This window comes from Penicillium alfredii (assembly GCF_028826965.1).
Source record: "Penicillium alfredii strain IBT 34128 chromosome Unknown utg000009l_segment0_segment0, whole genome shotgun sequence".
NCBI classification, from domain to species: Eukaryota; Fungi; Ascomycota; class Eurotiomycetes; order Eurotiales; family Aspergillaceae; genus Penicillium; species Penicillium alfredii.
The window spans coordinates 1,769,123-1,787,900 of NW_026622706.1; the positions used below are offsets into that span (position 1 = coordinate 1,769,123).

At 52.2% G+C, this 18,778-nt stretch overlaps 7 protein-coding genes across 7 annotated transcripts; 5 read left to right on the forward strand and 2 right to left on the reverse strand.

Moving 5' to 3' along the window:
- Positions 1-37: 37 nt before the first annotated feature.
- NUU61_006582 (uncharacterized protein) lies at positions 38-4,437 on the reverse strand (the record flags this gene model as incomplete). The annotated part of the gene is made up of 8 exons (XM_056657109.1): positions 38-1,623; positions 1,694-2,051; positions 2,107-2,537; positions 2,599-2,718; positions 2,769-3,317; positions 3,409-4,173; positions 4,227-4,337; positions 4,395-4,437. The coding sequence occupies 8 exons, from the start codon at positions 4,435-4,437 to the stop codon at positions 38-40; spliced, it is 3,963 nt and encodes a 1,320-aa protein (XP_056509909.1).
- Positions 4,397-9,044, forward strand: NUU61_006583 (MFS transporter/fungal specific transcription factor domain-containing protein; the record flags this gene model as incomplete). The annotated part of the gene is made up of 13 exons (XM_056657110.1): positions 4,397-4,457; positions 4,515-4,664; positions 4,875-5,062; positions 5,119-5,250; positions 5,300-5,453; positions 5,506-5,703; positions 5,758-6,242; positions 6,305-6,672; positions 6,900-7,041; positions 7,087-7,221; positions 7,347-7,841; positions 7,898-8,110; positions 8,325-9,044. The coding sequence occupies 13 exons, from the start codon at positions 4,397-4,399 to the stop codon at positions 9,042-9,044; spliced, it is 3,441 nt and encodes a 1,146-aa protein (XP_056509910.1).
- Positions 9,045-9,310: 266 nt separating this feature from the next.
- NUU61_006584 (putative succinyl-CoA synthetase subunit alpha) lies at positions 9,311-11,918 on the forward strand (the record flags this gene model as incomplete). Its single annotated transcript, XM_056657111.1, has 9 exons — positions 9,311-9,467; positions 9,522-9,643; positions 9,723-9,866; positions 9,954-10,336; positions 10,388-10,598; positions 10,648-11,249; positions 11,321-11,352; positions 11,458-11,750; positions 11,832-11,918. 9 exons carry the CDS (start codon positions 9,311-9,313, stop codon positions 11,916-11,918), a joined length of 2,031 nt encoding a protein of 676 aa, XP_056509911.1.
- Positions 11,919-12,461: 543 nt separating this feature from the next.
- NUU61_006585 (uncharacterized protein) lies at positions 12,462-13,046 on the forward strand (the record flags this gene model as incomplete). Its single annotated transcript, XM_056657112.1, has 1 exon — positions 12,462-13,046. One exon carries the CDS (start codon positions 12,462-12,464, stop codon positions 13,044-13,046), a length of 585 nt encoding a protein of 194 aa, XP_056509912.1.
- Positions 13,047-13,616: 570 nt separating this feature from the next.
- On the reverse strand, positions 13,617-13,951 carry NUU61_006586 (SUMO family protein SMT3; the record flags this gene model as incomplete). The annotated part of the gene is made up of 2 exons (XM_056657113.1): positions 13,617-13,673; positions 13,745-13,951. 2 exons carry the CDS (start codon positions 13,949-13,951, stop codon positions 13,617-13,619), a joined length of 264 nt encoding a protein of 87 aa, XP_056509913.1.
- Positions 13,952-14,384: 433 nt separating this feature from the next.
- NUU61_006587 (uncharacterized protein) lies at positions 14,385-14,830 on the forward strand (the record flags this gene model as incomplete). Its single annotated transcript, XM_056657114.1, has 4 exons — positions 14,385-14,387; positions 14,469-14,519; positions 14,583-14,595; positions 14,646-14,830. 4 exons carry the CDS (start codon positions 14,385-14,387, stop codon positions 14,828-14,830), a joined length of 252 nt encoding a protein of 83 aa, XP_056509914.1.
- Positions 14,831-15,212: 382 nt separating this feature from the next.
- NUU61_006588 (nucleoporin Nup84/Nup107 family protein) lies at positions 15,213-18,581 on the forward strand (the record flags this gene model as incomplete). Its single annotated transcript, XM_056657115.1, has 7 exons — positions 15,213-15,266; positions 15,314-15,524; positions 15,579-17,380; positions 17,425-17,602; positions 17,657-17,975; positions 18,028-18,152; positions 18,232-18,581. The coding sequence occupies 7 exons, from the start codon at positions 15,213-15,215 to the stop codon at positions 18,579-18,581; spliced, it is 3,039 nt and encodes a 1,012-aa protein (XP_056509915.1).
- Positions 18,582-18,778: the final 197 nt, after the last annotated feature.

An 18,778-nucleotide genomic window follows, 5' to 3' on the forward strand; every position in this document is an offset into this window, starting at 1 on the left:
CATTTTCGACCTCCTGTGTGCCCAGCCAACACATGAATCAGTTGGACGCTTCTTGAGCCGCAGCATAGGCAGCCACGCTGCCGCCTGCTCTCGGATACTGCGCCAGTATCATCTTCTTGGGCACAGTTTTCACAGATCCATTTGTAGAAGGTGAGCCCCAGCCTCCGCCACCAGGTGTATGGATAACACAACGATCCCCAGTCTGCATGCGGACCATATTCTTCGACCCCATATTGACCCAGCGCCAATCGATGCCACCGGAAGCATCCTCGACGCGCCGCACCCAGTAGTTAGCGCCTCTCTCCCCATCAGCACCGCCCTGCATCCCATACGGCGCAACACTCCTGCGCTCAGTAATGACACTAAAGCTCAGCGGCGCCCGACACTCGATGTCGCGCACCACGCCGTCCCCACCATCATGATACCCCCTACCACCGGTACCACACCGGATAGCAAATTCCCGCAGGATGACGGGGTACCGCTTCTCCAGACTCTCCGGGTCCGTGATACGCGTGTTGGTCATGTGGGTGTGCACAGCAGACGCACCCGCCTGCGCCACCGTAGCCCCTGAGCCGCCGCAGATCGTCTCGCCAAAGGCGTACGCATAGCCCTGCAGCTTGTTGCCCGCGGCGTCGGTGCCACCCTCGCCGAAGAAACCCAGACAGTTCATGCAGCCGTGCGAGGCGGCAGCGGCGTGGAAGGCGCGCAGGATGACGTCGACGAGCCGCTGCGAGGTCTGCGTGTTACCGGCGCAGACGGCTGGGCCGGCGGACGGGTTGAGGAATGATCCCTTGGGGAGGATGACGTCGATCGGGGCGAGACAGCCTTGGTTAAGGGGGATATCTGTGCCGATTAGGAGGCGCATTGTGTAGATGATGGCTGAGTGGGTTATTGCAGGTGGTGCGTTGATGTTGCTTAGCATCTCGACGCCTGTGCCTGTGAAGTCGAAAACTGCTGACCCGTCTGCGGAGATGCTGACCGAAAGCCTGATTAATGACCCGTTGTCCATCTGATCTACGGCTGAGAGGTGCGGTCCGAGCCGCGAGAGCGTGGATTGTAGGTAGGAGCGCACGGCTAGCTCGGCGTTCGCTTGGATGGCGCTCATGTACAGCTGGACTACTGGCAACCGGTATTCCTCGATCAGCGCCTGGACCAATACCATCCCCTTGTGGTTGGCTGCGACCTGTGCTTTCAGGTCTGAGATGTTGTCTGCGATATGTCGGCTGCCTGTGCACCCGGGGTACTCGCCGGGGCTCTGGAGAATGGCTGTGATGCCTTCCTCGTCAAACGTCTCGCCACGAATGAGCTTGAACGACCGGATTGCCGCGCCTTCTTGCCACAGCTCGGTCGAGTTCGGGGGCATGGATGTGCCGCCGAGCCCGCCAATGTCGGTGTGGTGTCCGCGCGAGGCGACGTAGAAGGCTACCGTTGAGCCGGTCTTCTCGAATACTGGTGTGATGACCGTGATGTCAGGGAGATGGGTTCCTCCAGTTTCGGGGTGGTTGGCGACGAGAACGTCTCCCGGCGACAATTTCCCTTTGTGCAGTTGGTGCTGGTACTTGACTGCATAGCTCATTGAGCCAAGATGAACAGGGACATGGGGTGCATTTGCAACGAGGTTTCCTGTATATTATTGTCTTGTTATTTTTTTTTTTTGCTGTTGAGGCTTCTAGTCGAGTAGTCAATCACATACCCTCGGGTCCAAAAAGCGCACATGAAAAGTCAAGGCGCTCTTTGATGTTGAGAGACACGGCTGTTTTCTGAAGAGCGCGGCCCATCTGCTCGGCGATGCTCATGAACCGATGCCCGAAGACTGAGAGCTGAATATGATCTACTACAGATGGTTCTTTCACCGTTGTCGCTGTTGTAGAGGTGATGTCAATAACGATGTGCGAGGCCAGGACCTTTGCTACAGCGCCAGGGGTCACGACCAGAGTTTGTGTCTGGTCAATAATCACCGCAGGCCCTTCGACCAAGAGGTTAGGTGACAAGTTCTGGAGCAGCAGCACTGGGGTCGATTGATATCCGACATTTTGGAAGTACATCGAAACCTAATCTTCAGTGTTAGCACTAAACAATCAACCCTCAGCATAATCCAAGTCCTACCATTCGCTCGGCAAGTTTATTTGAAGCCGGCTGGAAGTTTACATTGCGCAGTTGCTCTCCTAGCTGCTGACCATCCCAATCTTTGCGGCCACTAGCTCCAATGCCTCGCACTCGCACGTCATCAACGTAAATGGGCCTGCCATCTGGGAAGATAAAGGAAAATTCGCGCAAATGGGTTTTCTGGAACTCGGCTTTGAAATCGCCGTTGGAAGGCTGCAGGACCATGATCGAGGTTTCCGTGCCCTGGTATCTCATGTTGAAGTACATCTCGTACGAGATGTCACCATCTGAGATACCTTGGCGGAGAAGCTGTTCTCGTACTCGTTTTTGCAGTATTGAAAGTCGAGTTTCGAGCCGACCACGAGAGGAATCGCTATATGTCTCGTTCACGGGCTCCTGGGCCTCCTGGACCACGTCTGCCAGCGCCATTCCTGGTCGATATCAGCATTTTCTTCTTTCCTCTTGTCCTCATGCCACATTTCATATGCTTACCATATGCAGACAATATACTTGAAAACTTATGGATGACAATCGTGGAGATTTTGAGGGTCCTGGCCACATCGCAGGCGTGCTGCCCACCTGCGCCTCCAAACACGGCCAAGTTGTGGTGCGCTATATCATGTTAGAAGAGCAGAGAAAATAGCATCCGGCTGCAAACATACCAATATCATATCCCTTGCCCTCAGTCAAAGCGCGAATCGGTCGACACATGGCTTCATTCGCCACATCCAAGAATCCACACGCAACCTCCTCGGGACTGAGAGACTTGCCAGTCTCGCGGTTGATCTGGTCAGTTAACGCAATAAATTTTGTTTTTACAATCTCCGAATCGAGTGGCTGACATTCATCTTCGCCAAAGATCTTGGGGAAGAAATCTGGAATAAGTCTCCCCAGGAACAGATTGGCATCTGTCACCGTCAAAGGACCGCCTTTGCGATAGCAAGCCGGGCCTGGGTGTGAAGAGGCACTCTCGGGGCCTACAACGAAGAGTCCGTTTCGCCAGAAGAGGATCGATCCGCCACCTGCTGCGACGGTGTTGATATCCAGCTGGGGACTCTGGATGGTGACGCCGGCGGTATTGCTCTCGAAGACGTGCTCGAAGGTACCCCCGTAGCGTGAGACATCTGTGGATGTGCCGCCCATGTCGAAGCCCACGACGGGTGTTTGGGATCCTATGTCGTAGGATGTACGGGCATAACCCACGACCCCTCCTGGTGGGTGTTAGTGCTTTGCAAAAGTGGGAAGAGGTCGATAATAGAAAGGAGAGGAATATTAAAAGCACAACTTTAAAATAGAACTTACCGGCAGGCCCGCTGAGAATGCCCCGAAGACCACTGAAACTGTCGTGGCTCACCAACCCGCCATCCGACTGCATGAAATCGCAGCGGACGCCGTCGAGGTTCCCCTCCTGGAAACCCTTGGCGAAGCCACGGAGATATTTCTTAATTTCAGGCGTGAGATACGCATCTGCAGATGCCGAGCTTCCTCGTGGAACCATCTTGATCATCTTCGCAGCGACAGACGACGACAGAGAAACATGGGTGAAGCCCTCTTCCACCGCCAGGTTCCTGATTCGTTCCTCGTGCTCTGGAAAGACGTAAGAGTGTGTGAGGCACACGGCGAGTGTATCGACGCCATTCGACCGCAACTCTTTCAGGGTTTGGCGCACAGCCGATTCCTCCAGCGGCTGCAAGATGCGGATCATGTCGCCACTGGATCCCTTCACGAGTACGCCGGGGATTTCCTGGTCGGTTTGGAAGAGGCCGTCTAGATCTTCATCGAAGCCTTCTATTGTGACTCTTTCGTTGATTTCTCGCACATCCGAGTACAGCACCTCCGGCTTCACGATGTTCAAATCGAAGAGCCGCGGCCGAGACTGATAACCGATCTTTAGCAGATCGCAAAACCCTTTGGTCACAAGGAATGCATGTTTTGTTCCTTTTCTTTCGAGTAGGGCGTTTGTTGCCACGGTGGTGCCCATGCGAATTGACTCGAGATCGCCTTTAGGAAGAGGGACACCTCGGGGGATTTCCTCGCCCCGGTAGAGCGACAGGACGCGGCGGATTCCTGTTTATGTCCACATTAGACCTGGGCGAACGAAAATCAAAGGCTGTACGCACCCTCTGTTGGAGCATCGTTGTAGTTGGCGGGATCAACCGACAACAGCTTGAGAACAACGTCGGACTGCCCTGGAAGACTAGCCCACACATCGGTGAAGGTGCCACCACGATCTAAGATCGAAGATCAGCATTGCATGTAGATGACAGAATAGCCCAAGTAATCCTCACCAATGGCAACTTTCACCTTCTCAGTAGTTGACTTGATGGCCATTGCGCCCGGAGAAATGCGAAGTAAATTGGACTTTGCACATCATGGCAACAGTAGGATATCAATGAGTTTTTATATAGTCCTCTGGCACTCACAGAGCCCTCCCAAAGTGAAGGTCGATACGGCCGAGGATAAGCTCAACATGGAGCATCTCCACCTCCGCACGTCGCAGCAGCTGGGAAGGTCGACACGGCGGGGACTCGGATCCTTCGTGTATCCGCCAATCACGAGTGGGTCGTTCCATGGCTTTTATCAACCACGCGACGATAGCGGCTTGCGGGGAACCCCCGAAAGAAGGAAGGTCCATTACCCGTGGTACGTGGGCTTATCTCACGATGCTCACTCGGGGGAACTATAAGATGCTCTACGATGTCGGGGTGGATTGGGGGCGGGACTTTGTCTTTTCCGTGTATCACTGTTTGAAGTTACAACAGCAACAGCATTCAACTACTTTCCAATGGCCGAACAGAAAGAGCCCGCGTGTGAAACATCCGCTGAGAAGCAGGATGTTCCCAAAGCCATGGACGAGGCGGCCGAGTATCTCGCTCACCACGAGGGCTTTGCGCCTCTGTCCCCTGAAGAAGAGAAGCGAATGATTCGCAAAATGGACTGGATTCTTCTGCCAATGGTATGCTTCGTTGCCCCCCAAGGAAACAGACAGTTATCTCACCCTGTCCTTCATAGCTCTTCATGACGGCCACTCTCGGGGCTGTCGACAAGGTCGCTATCAGCACGGCTGCGATTTACGGACTCAAAACAGACCTTCACCTGGTGGGCCAGCAATACTCATGGGCTGGATCCATCTTGTCGCTGGGTGTTCGTATCTCTGCATATCATTGCGTTGGTGGTTTCTAACCGGTAACAGTCGATTGTTGGCATGTGGCCATCGACATATTTTGTACATCGCCTGCCCTCGGCCAAGTATCTCACGGCGTGCTCTATTGGCTGGTCGGTACTGGCACTGCTCATGCCCACTGCCGGCAATTGGAGTGGCCTGATGGCTCTGAGGTTCTTTATGGGTAAGTCGAAGAGTATCCGCTGCGATTCTGCAATACTGACCCAGAATGCCAGGCTGTCTGGAAGCAATTATCGTACCGTCGATTTCTCTTCTTGTCGCTGGCTTCTATAAAAAGACCGAGCAGCCACCTCGGAATGCCCTGGTGTTTGCGGCCGCAAGCTCGATTGTCAATGGGTTTCTCTCCTGGGCTGTAGGCCACATCCCATCCACCGCGCCTCTGGCGATCTGGCAATACCTTTTTATCATTACAGGTAGGTGTTTCGCTGTTCAGATAAGTTATTGCTGTCTCTGATGCTGCTTGGCAGGCTCAATATCCACTCTCTGGTCCATTATTGCATTCATCTTCCTTCCAGATTCACCAATGAATGCATTTTTCCTCAACGACCGGGAGAAATACCATGCAGTACAACGCCTCGCCGAGAACAAGACCGGCATCACCAATAGGCAGTGGAAATGGGACCAAGCTCTTGAGGCGATCATCGATCCCAAGACATGGATCCTGTTTTTCTTCAATATCGCCATCAATATCCCAAACGGAGGGCTTACAACGTTCAGCGGCATCATCATCAACAATCTCGGCTTCACGCCTGTGAACACCTCCCTGCTCAATATGCCTACTGGGGTAATGTCCACGCTCTCTGCGTTTTGCTTTTCCTGGATTGCCGCAAAATGGGCCAATCGCCGCTGTCTAGTGACAATGCTGGCATCGTGTGTTCCCATTATTGGGGCTATTCTGGTATATACTCTACCTCGGACCAATATTGGAGGACAAATGGTGGGAATCTACCTGGTAAGCTTTTTTTTAATTCACAGGGAGAGGTTTGAAACAAAATCTCACTGCTTCTATCACAGCTGTACACGTATTTCGGTCCCTATGTCGTCGGCATCTCCATGGCTCAGGCCAACACTGCTGGAAACACCAAGAAAACTGTCCAGTACTCAATCCTCTATATTGGGTATGCGGTAGGAAACCTGATCGGTCCTCAGACATTTCGAGATGACCAGGCACCGGAGTATACGGGTGGGTTTATTGCTATGCTCGCTTGCTATTGTATCTGTGTTTTATTGATGGGGGTATACTGGTTTCTGGCGATGACTTTGAATCGTCGACGGGTGGAAGGCATTGCTCCTCACGAAGGGAATCCTAATTCCCATGGGGATTTGGTAGATGCTTTCGCGGACAAGTCGGACTTTCAGCAGAAGGACTTTAAGTATACTACGTGAGGGAGTCAGGGAAATGTATCTTGCAGTTGGGTTTATTATTATTTCAGTAGTATCTACGACTTCTATAGTAGTTTCCTATGCTTCGATCATTTTGATTTGGCCCAAAAAGCACGTTCCAAGTAGAAAACTACAGAAACCTGGAAAAAGGATCTCAAAAGTTCAAATATTGGCATATCTGAATGCCTTTATTGTGTAGATAGAGACGGCATTGATAAGGAGCCAGACTAGCGCCACAGAGTATCCCCGCGCGCTCTTCCGTTTCTCTCCTTACCACGCCCCCTCCCGAATTCTTCAAAGGTTCAATGAAATGCCGCAACACAAGAAGCAGGATATTCGAAGAAGAACCGGTTGTTTCCAGTGCAAAGGTAAATGTTGCATGTAAAAATGATCGACCACGCTGACAATAGCAGAGAAACACATCCGGTGTACTGAGGAACAGCCCCAATGCAGACGCTGTGAAAGATTTGGCCTCAAGTGTACAAGGGGTGTCAAGCTTATCTTCCGGGAGGATGCTATTCAACGGGGGATTCGGTTTGGTCGAGAAGGTAGAGTTATCAAGTCATTGTCCTCGAGTAGAGTTACATGGCTCACAAGTCAAATAGGAGTATGGACGAAAAGACCAAAGGCGAATATACGGCACTCTAGTCAAGACTCAATTACTGCTTTTCAGGCTGTCCCTTTGCACCGCTACGTTGGGAAATGGGTCTTTCTAAACGCGACATGGGGTGACCTCCATTCTGGATTCGGTCCAGATAAGGGCAGACGCGTCCACGTGGAAAGTGAGGCAAAATCAGATCAAGACACTCTCCCAAACATCACTGTTCCAATCCACGCGTCTTTCTACCATCCTCTTTCTTCTTTCTCCCAAACAGAGAGCCATCTTCTTAACTACTTCATTCGTGTCATCGGCCCCAACTGCTCTCTCAGCGAGTCTGACAATCCCTATCTCTCTCATATCACCCCTCTCTGCTTTTCTTCTTCCCCTCTCCGACACACTCTTCTGGCAGTTGCTGCAAACCAGCTGTGTCTTCTTGGGGATACTCGCCTTGCAGACCAAACCTGTCAATTCAAAGACAGGGCACTTCAGGGTCTGAGACATGCTATCTCTGCCAACACTCTGGATGATGGCACCGTGGCCACAGTGTTGATGCTCTGTTTTCAAGATGTATGCCTGCCCTACAAAAGACTTTACATCCAGTTCATTGCTGACATTTCATACAGATATCTGACGGTTGCTCTCCTTCCTGGATGACCCACCTGCGGGGTGGACTGCAACTCGTCGACCGCGTCACGCGTGCCTCCAGTCAAAACACTGCTCTGATGAGGTTCTTCCGGATGTATTTTGTTGCTCATGATATCATGAGCCGCACGGTCTCTGAAAACTGTCTCGAGGAAACAGTCATAACATGGCCTGAAACGGAGGACCTTGAGGAGGTATGTGCTGATTCTTCACAAGTCATTTGAACTGTTTACTAAAATTGCCAAAGATTGATATGCTAATGGGCTGCTCACGCGGTCTCATGGTTCTGATCAATCGAATATCAGCCCTGGCGTCTACGAGGGCAAAGGTGATACTCAAACAAGGAAAATGAAAGTATAAAGATTTCAGGATGTTCTAACTTTTCTTTGTTTTTTTTTGCCCTTAAAGGTCATGAAATCTCGCAATCTTACCCCCACTGAGCTCCAACAATATGCATCTGCCTCTACTGAGATTGGCACCGCCCTCCTCTCACTAAAGCAAAATCTACCGATGCACTCAGCGGGCCGGCAAGACCTTGACCGCATTGCCAAAATCAAACATCTCGTGGCTCTGCTCTATCTCAACGAGCGTCTCGGCCCAGTTCACCAAACACAGGACATACCCACCGAGCCCTCGTGGACGCCATTCAATTCTGTTGAAAACTGTGGGCGTGGAGGAACAGGAGCGTTGTGGAGGCACAAGCCGCAGGAAAGGAGCACAAGGGTGAAGAAGCACCGTGCATATGGGCCAGGTCATGGTAAAGAAACACCAGCAGACCATCATCTACCTACCAAAATCGAATCCGATATCAACCACAAAACCTGCCTCTGGGCAGACGGACGATACAAACATCGTCTTATCGACTCGATCATCCGCTTGATGTCGACACTACCAGACATGGCGACTCTGTTGTGGCCACTATTTGTTTTGGGCCATGTGGGCCTCGAAAACGAGGACCACCGGCGCTTTGTCTTGGATCGACTCGCAAATCTCCAGAAAACACGGAACTTGGGCAGTGTGCGACGGGCTACCGTGGCAGTGAAACATGCTTTTCATACGCGTGATCTCCTGCGTCCTTGTGATAGGGGATGGGGCCATGAGAAATACCGCTATATTAGCTTGGCATGATGGATTAGTACATTGGGAAGTGATGTTTGGTAAGTGATATTTGCAATTTGTTGTTGATGTATATCTATCTTTTGTCTACTATGTCCGCCCCACCCGGCTTTGCCGAGGAAGCGTGTTGTGGGGAAGCCCCCGAGATAGGATAGCCGACTTGACTCGCCTTCTTGACAAGTTCCCCCCCCCCATTTATATGACCGCTAGCCTGGGGCTCAGCTTTGGAAATACAAGCTCTCTTATTCGCATGGATAGAACTGTTTAGAGTGACAACTATGTCTCTGCACTGTCTGCCCAGGCGCGTCCCTCAGGCGCGGGTGCCCTTCGCAGCTAAGCAATTTTCCACCTCTGCACGCACCGCCAGCTATGCAGAGACGCTTCCAAACCTCAAGATTGGCGTCCATACGAGGGTTCTGTTCCAGGGATTCACAGGTAAGATATCTTTCCCACCATGATTTCATCTGGAGGTACTGACATCGGCCACAGGGAAACAGGCGACCGCCAATGTTAAGGAGTCGCTAGAATGGGGCACCAAGATCGTGGGCGGCGTCAAGCCCGGCGTAGAGGGCGAGCACCTGGGGCTGCCCGTATTCCCTTCTGTCAAAGCGGTAGGCGAGATCAATTGACTTCATTGATGAAGTGTATTCGTTCAGCTCGACTGACGGTTGTTTCCCCCCGAGAATATAGGCCCATAACCAAGCAAAGCCCGACGCATCTGCCATCTACGTGCCGGGCAATCAAACCGCAAAAGCCGTGGAAGAAGCCATTGAGGCTGAGATTCCACTGGTGGTGGCCGTGGCCGAGCACGTTCCCATCCATGACATCCTTAGAGTATGTTGTGTGATGGCTTCAAAAAGAAAGAATAATATATGTGCTCTCGTCCATTTTTCCTAACCTATTCTCCTTCTATCTTTGCAGATCCACTCAATGCTCCAGACACAATCCAAAACCCGGCTGGTAGGCGCCAACTGCCCAGGCATTATATCTGCAATCGGCAAATGCCGCATCGGCTTCCAGCCACTGCCGTGCTTTGCACCCGGCAACGTCGGCATCGTGGCCAAGTCAGGAACGCTGAGCTACGAAACCGTGGCGTCGACGACGCGAGCCGGACTAGGCCAGAGTCTGTGTATTAGTATGGGCGGTGATGTCTTGGCGGGCACCAATTTTGTCGATGCCCTGACGGTCTTTGAGGACGATCCCGATACCCATGGGATTATTCTGGTTGGCGAGATTGGGGGTACGGCTGAAATGGATGCGGCGGACTGGATTCAAGATTATCGGAGAAGGACTGCGAGCCCTAAGTAGGTCTTTCCTTGTATGTCTGTTTGTTGACTAGTACTCACTGGGCATAGGCCTATTGTGGCTCTTGTTGGCGGCTTGGAAGCGCCCCCGGGCCGTATTATGGGTCATGCTGGGGCGTGGGCGGCACCCGGGGAGCCGGATGCTCAAGCCAAATACCTCGCTCTTGAGCGTGCAGGTGCGGTTATGGTCAACCACCCCGAGAAATTCGGCGAGCGGATGAAGACGCTACTAAGCAATGGAGCCAGCAGGCCGGGCACGAACGTGAGTCTGTTCTGTCTATGTTATCAAGTTGGTATATTGACATTTCCAGTCTTTCTCGGGGGCAGGGTCCCCAAAACGGGGCCTTCACGTCATGAGACGAGTCACTCCCACTTCACGACCAGCTATCAAGCAGAACCGAAGTCTCTACGTAAAGCAGTTTCAAGCATTTAACATCCTCAGACAAAATTCCGTTCCGGTGAACGAAGCGACTTCCGAATCTGACATGTCCTTGTCCATCACGGTGGACCGAACGGCCAGCTCACCATGCATCATCGCGTCCCCAGCTGCCGGGTTCGATCCATCGCAGTCCCGCAAGTTTCCTTTCAGCTACACCCAAGTCAATTTCGATAACAGCTCGGTCATTGCCGCAGTAGCCTCATACATGGGTCTCCCTGCCTCGGGACATGATCAGCTAACCGGTCTAGTACAAGCATTGTGGGAGATCTTCAAGGAGAAGGAGGCCTTTGTGTTAGAGACCCGGGTTGGCATGGCAGCCGATGGCACTCTGGAAGTGCACGGTGCGCGGTTTGGGTTTGACGATGCTGCGTTCCGCAGCTCCGGTCGTCAGGAAGAGATTCATCGGCTGCGCAATCCCGCCGAAGAGGTGCCGGAAGAAGTCGAGGCAGAGAAGGACGGGATTGTCTATGTTAAGTAAGAAACGACATTCTTTTCCCCCTCCTACCGAGGTCTTTCGATATTCTATTGGATGCTGACAAAAACAGATTGCAAGGCGAAGGCAGCGTCGGAACACTCGGTATGTTTTTGCATCCTATTTCTTCCCCCCCCCCCCCCCCCCCCCCCCCCTTCTTCTTTTGAAGTCAAACACCACAGAACCATTCCTAATAATTAAATCAACTAGTCAACGGAGCCGGTCTGGCCATGAACACTGTCGACGCCCTCACCTTCCATGGCGGCCACTGCGCCAACTTCCTCGACACCGGCGGCAAGGCCACCTCGGAGACAGTCAAGTCTTCTTTCCGGGTGATTTGCTCTGACCCACGTGTCAAGGCCATCTTCGTCAACATCTTTGGCGGGCTCACCCGCTGCGATATGATTGCTGAGGGTGTCATCCTCGCCTTCCGGGACCTGGATATGAAAGTGCCTGTTGTGGTGCGACTGCGCGGCACCAATGAGGAGTTGGGACAGAAGATGGTAAGATTGGTTTATTTTCTTTTGCTTGCTGATCTTTAGTTTGGTTGTGGTGCTGATAGATGGCTGATCTCTTGTTGGTAGATTGCGGAGAGTGGCCTTCCATTGCATGCATTTGATGGGTTTGAGGACGCGGCAAAGAAAGTCATTGCTTTGGCGGGAGAGAAATGAGAGTTAAAGCTGCAGGCTGGAGGAGTATATATATGCATGTAGAGGATTTGATGAAATAAATGACTATGATAGACAGACCTCTTTGGAATATAAAAGAATGAGTAGAAAATGGCTAGCCCGACCAAGGACCAAGCACCTTGGAATGTATCTCAAGATATACTCCCAATTTAGAAACTATACACCAGTCCAAGGGCAATTGGAGAGAGTTAGTAGAATATAAGGGAGAAGACATAAAACTCCAGAAACCGAGCCGACCTCGGATGTTGCCCCAGGCAGCCATATCCAAATGCAGGCTAGCGCCGTCAGGTTCCCCACGATCGACCAGGCGCTAGCAACACGCCACCTGCGATCGTCCATTTCTAGACTTTCTGTGACGCTCCTGGCTCCAGTTTTCTCATTTCCCGTTTCAATTCCTGCCTGCTCTTCTCATTCTTCATTCTTCATTCTTTGTTTCTGATTATACTCCGCCTTAAATACGGCGCCTGCAACCTCAACCTTCCTCATCCGTGCTCGCTCTCCCCAACTCAACCAACCCCACGTGCCATGTCTGATCCACACTCCGAGCTGCAATCAAGTCTCCGCGGCTTGTCCATCGGCGAAAAGGGACCCGTGCATGATATCCCGCGACCAACCATCCAGAAAATCTCAACATCCAATTCCTCCACATCGACCTCGAAGCCCCAAAAGACCGCACGCGAACCCATCGCCGACTCGTGGGAGGACGAAGCCGACCTCTCTGGCTCGGACGACGACGACGACAAGCCCAAGCCCCGCGACGACGACTCCCCGTCTGTCCTCTCGCCCAGTATCAGTGCCGAGGGCCCGCTCGATCCCCCGCCTACCCCGATCTCCCCGCAGACCTCGCAACCATGGGTGTCGGGGGGCGTGACCCCCGCCGCGGCGCAGGGAGGTGGTCCTGCTCGTCGCCCTGAGAAACAAACTGCTGTTGCGGGTCGACTCATTGCCGGGGCGTTGGGGATCCGAGCGCCTAAGAGGACGGAGGAGCAGCGGGCTTATGATCGCTCGGTCAAGGAGCAGGAGATTCGTCGTCGCAATCGTGAGCGCGAGGAGCTGGCTAAGGCCAAGGAGGAGGATGAGAAGTTGAAGGCTGCAGTGTGGACGGATTAGCGGCTGTTTTTCGTTTTCTTTCTTTCTTTTTTTTTTCAATTTTGCTTCCTCCCTGTCCGGTCTATATATACTACCCCTCTCTATATTTTTTACGGCTGCATGATGAATTCGGTTTGAAGATTTTTTTCTAGTGTTTCGGATAGGTTTTGACGGATGACACTATTTTTCCCCCTCTTTTCTTGTCTTTTCTTTCGGGATCACCGGTGTTCTTGTATCATTCGATCCTTGACTTGGGCCCACATGGCTACTACTGTATATAATTAACCCTGCGGGTGCTTTCAATGGAGGACCTAGACGGCCCACATTATACCCCCGAGCACATTTCACAAATTACAATGTCAGGCACTTGCAATGGGTATGAACTGAACAGAGTCCCACGACTGTCAGAAACCAGGATAGACTCCCGTTAGATTCGTTGACTCATTAAAAAAAGAAAAAAAGAAAAAGAAAAGCATGAAACTCCTCCGCGATGAACCGATGATAACATCTATCTGCGCATCCGCCATCGGCACAAACTCCATCATATGTGGGTGCCGCGGGTCATCATGTGCTGGCATGAAGACGTCGCGCTTACCCGCCAATCTGCTCCTGGTGAACCTCCAAGGTATCACCATCGGCCATGTCGAGCTGGTATACATGTTAGTCGCGATGGAACATGGTTTAAGGGCGAGGGGGGCTTTGAGTTATGGAGGACATACAGTGTCCGGAGTGTCTTCCGGGCGCACTCGTGTGCCGTCGAAGAGGAAGCGGACAGTCGCCATCTGCTTCCCCTGGCGCTCACAGAACGCATCCATGAGCTTCTTCAGTTGAGTGGATCTCTTGATCTTGAAGAAGACCTCGTTGTTGTTGTCGGTCACCTTGATGTTGAGGTGCTCTGGGGGCGGGGCTCCTTCTTGCTCAGACATCTTGAGAGATTCTGATGGCGGTGTTGCTATATTAGAGGGCCAGAGAGTTAATTCCACAAAGCGCTGGAAGAGCTGATGGCACCGGTGGTTGCTTACGAGGTGAAAAGGTGAAAATGAGAAACTCGCGGGGTTTGAAAGTGGCGGCTGCAAATCGGGGAAATTAGCTCGTGTTTTCTTCTTGAATGGGGATCGCATGGATCCCCGTGTGGCGGGACAGAGAATACTCACTTAGCAGTTGGAAACAATGGAAGCAGTCAAGTCCCCGTGCAAGAGAAGAGGAGAGATAAAATAGTGAAGAGAGAGAAGAGTAGAGAGAGATCAACGGCAGAATAGCGACCCACAGCCGAAGGCGGAGAATCTATTTTGCGTCAGGCCTTTTTTTGGAGTCCCAAGCGACCGTCTTTGTTGCTGTAATCCAGCGCGTTATTGCATCATGGTATTGATCAGACCTCCCTCATGAATGAGAAGAAAGAAAAGAAGAATAGGGAGTAGCAGAGGCTAATTTCAGAGATCCTAGGGAAATATCAAGCAAGATTTATCGCATGATCCTCCCTGCCATCCGCGCGCAGTATGTCTCTGCTGTTCTCTACCAAGCTACAATTCATCAAGTGCTGTATGCTAACTTGACCAGTGCGCCATTCAAAGTATGCTGGGTGCCCTATATATCGATCTTTGTATCAGGCTAACTAAGCAGATTGCTTGACCAAAAATTCCTTCCACGAGGACAAGTGTCAGAGCCAGATTGACGCCCTGTATGAGTGCTGCAATGCCTTCTACCAGGAGCGAGGGGACCAAGCATCCACCGTGAGCTGTCCCAAAGCCAATCTGCTCCGGTTGAAGATGCGGCAGCGGGCGCAGGCAGCCGAGCAGAGCCATTGATGGCTAGTATCCAGGATATCTCCCATTAGAAGAGAAAAGCATGTCACAATCCTTTTGCAGTCTGAGCTCCCATTTGCAAGAGAACTAGGCTAGTTGTAAGAACTGCATTGTTCTAAGACAATCTTGAGCACGCAGAGAGGTCTCGTAGGACCTGAACGAACATTGAAAACCTTCGTTCCGAGACTCTAATGAAAGCCTAAAGACATTTGATGAAGAAAAGAAAGAAAAGAAAAGAAGAAACGTCGCGGCAGAAAATTCGCTGAAAAGGCCAGGCCACTAATCCACTTTGGGACTAGCCGGCCAACACGCCAAAAGAGACAAACAACGGGGATTCCCTCTTTCTTTCTTGTTGACTCTGGTGCGCGCCATTCTTGGTCTCATCATGGCGCCCCTCACTCGGTCTGCTGCTTCCTTTAGAGGCAATCTCCGGTCACAGGTGGGTTGGTCTGGTCCTCTTGTTGATGTGAGAACTAATCGGTCTAGGTCGCGCAACCACCCAAAGAACCTGAAATCATCGACATTGACGAACAATCTGTGGATGATGAAGAAATGCTAGAAGAGGAAGGAGAAGAAATTGATGAAGATGAGGAGATGGATGACCTCAACGGAGATGCAGCCTCGGACACGGGATCCGTTGTGCCCGTGTCAGAGCCCAGTCTCAAATCAGTCATGGGCGCAACAGGCAAGCCCCAGGGTCAGTTGGCACTCATGCTCATATAAACATTCTTCAGAGCTGATCCCCTTCCAGACACGCCTGAGCTGTTTACCGCTGCCGGTGCCCAGGAGGCACTACATCCCCTTCGCCGAACCGCCGACCGCGTTACTCGCCAGATCGAAGCCTTTGCCGAGAAATTAGATCAATTCAAACGGAAGAATACCGATGATGAGTTCCAGAGAGTCCAGGCAGCTTATAAGCTCGTGGAGAGCTACCGCGACCTGGCGCAAAATGCCATCCAGGAGGTTGCCAGACAGCAGACCCTCAAGCGAGCCAAGATGGGCTTTCGCGCGAGTGAATCGCAAGATACTGAGGCTGATGCGGAGTTGAATGACCTGCAGCTGGAAGCAAACACCTGGCGTCTTCTTCTCAACCTGATCAGCATCGATGACCCTGCCAGCCGGGCTAGCTTCAAGGAAGGACGGCAGACGGCTTTTCAAAACCTGCACCGGTACTCGTCTGATCGCGAGATCTGGGAGCAGTTTTTGAATGCGGACCACTATGCTCTCGAATGCGTGGTTGCCATGCGATGGTTGGAGGAGACGTCCAAGACCGGGGACCAGGAAATGGAAATTCTGATCACGGACATGGAGGCTCAGGCGGAAAGAGGCCAGGGCTTGTGGGCGCATGGCTGGCTCTTTACTAAGGAGGCCATCAAGGGACACAAACGACTACGTGCATGGCCGCAACCTCTCGAGCCGAATGACCCGGGGATCTCTCGTTCGCTGTTGAGTACGGAAGAGCAGAAGCCCTTGATCACGCAGCTGGATCCGGATGCCCTCGCTCGGCAAAGGCGCTCCCTCGAGAAACAGGACGGATTCTATGAACGTGCCACCTGGATGATGTGCTGGAAGATGTTGCGGCAGGGTGAGAGCTGGACGAAGATCCGCGACTGGGCCCAGGGTCGTCTGGAGAGCTGGCGGGCTGTCAGCCTGTGTGGCTCCAGTGTGGACCCGCACACGAGCAACACCCGGACGCCAGTGGACGATGGAATGACTCGTTTCATGAGCAGCAAGGCTCATGACTCGTGGCGTGACGCCTGCTTTGCTCTGACGCAGAACCCCAACACAGAAGATTTTCAGCGTGCAGTCTACGGGCTGCTCTGTGGAGAGACGGAGCCTGCGGCGAAGGTCTGTCGCAACTGGGACGACTATCTCTATGTGTACTTCAACCGAGCTGTGCTCTCGCGGTATCAAGGGTTTTGCAGGCAGTTCCAGCGAAAGCTGAGCCACTCCCCCAACACGCCTGTGGTCTTCAAGCCAGAGCCCGCCGGACATGCAGACCTGCAAAAGTTCATTCAATATTTGAGAGGCAACGAAAAGGTCGCTGGCGATGCACACGATCCCTTCCGCAATCTCCAGGCCACGATCCTGAGTAAAGGATACGACTCGTATTTCCCCGCTCTCGCCCAGGCTGTCTCTCAGGTCAGCGCCAACAGATTCGGAGCCTCCACCCTCATTCCGGATGTGGTGCGCACACAGACAGACGAACCGTCCCTTATCACTGCCGATGACGATGAAGCCCTGAAAGTTGCGGCCCACGTTCTTGTGGTTATTAACGCAATTGGCTACGCTCGCGCAGATTCTCAGTTCTTTGAGACTGCGTCTGTGGTCGTGGCTGGATACATTGCCACGTTGGAAGAGAAGGGACTCTACAACACCATTCCGCTATACGCGTCCCTTCTCCCTACAGAAATGGCCCATAGCGTCTTCTCGAAGATTCTGATCGACGTTGTCGATCCCCGGACACGCATGCAGCTGGTCCGGCTCATGAAGAAGCATGGCATTGACGTCGAGGCTGTCCTGGACACCCAATGGTCGTGGTTGGCCGCCGGTGTATCTGCAATCGATCATTCAAGAGGCGTTACCGGATATCCCAGGGTATTGCGGCGACCAGACGGCACTTTGTCGCTGAATCCCCCCAGAAGGACCTGATTGGGACAGCCATTGCCGATGAAGACGAGAAAATGATCCGCAGTTTGGAATGGCGTCGCTCTGTGGGTGACCAGTGGTCCGAGATGGTCGATCTTGGAGCTTGGCTGTACCGCAAATTCTATGGTATGTTTGAGCCGTCTTTCCACTCCGTGTCTAACATGTGTTAACCTTCTGTAGTTGCAAACAATCTTGCAGCTGCTCGTGAATTGTCTCATCGCATGTCGCTGGAAGAGATGTCCCAAGAGATCTTTGGGTATAACATGGTTGAGAACCCTCCCGCGGAGGATATGTTTGAAGAGGAGGATGTACTAATAAGCCAGATCAAGCTGAAGCGAAATGGTACTCATCGACGAAGCCTTTCCGGCTCCAGCACAACTGGATTGAGCAAGGACACTATCGCGTGGTATGAATGCCAGAGAATGCTCGACTTTGAACGAATCACTCTGGCATTCGATGGTCTGGAGAAGTTTGCCATGGTCCATGAGCAGATTTCCAAGTAAGTTGCGCTTCCCTTGAGATGAAAAATAGAAACAGTCTAACTTTCTCAGGATAAAACGTCGACGAGACTCGGGCACCGTGAAAGATCTCACCCTGGAAGTGAAAGAACTCATAGGGGTGGTTGAAAGTCAGGTGTCGAGAGTGGTTGAAGAGTGGCTGCCTTCGTCTGAGAACGGTTCGTGGTTTCCTGTCCTATCCTTTGATGAGATCAATGGATGTCGATCTGGGTTTAGGTACTGATTATTCTCGTGCAGCCGAAGAGGAAAAGGATTACGAGTATATCCGCCGGACCTATCTTCCCGATTTATTCCTGGATTACCACAACGCGGTTTACTTCGCCAGTGCCTGTCTCAATCAGCCGAATCTCCTGGTGCAGTGCATGGAATTGTCAGTCCATATCGCCAACAGCCCGCAGTTGACCCGCAGCTTCACGGACTCGCGGCGCATGGCCGAGCTTGTGGATGCGCTGGCTCTGTCATCCAAGGCCTTGGTAATTAGCAACGCCAAGAACGACCACTACGTTGACAAGAAACATCGTACGCCGGGCATCTGGCGCGTGGATCCCCCGGACGAGGGTGAGCACGCGTTTCTTCAGGGGCAGTGAGTGGACATAATGTGTATGTGTACAATAACATGGGATGATCGGGGTTCGTGAGGACTAGAGTACGAATACAGGACATGGGTGGTCTGATTAGAGTGGGACTACAACATTGGGATTCACGAATGGTCCAGTAATCACCGGCTCTGCCAGGTGGTAGTTTGATCTGCTCATTTCTCGTCTCGTGTCATCATCAAATCAAG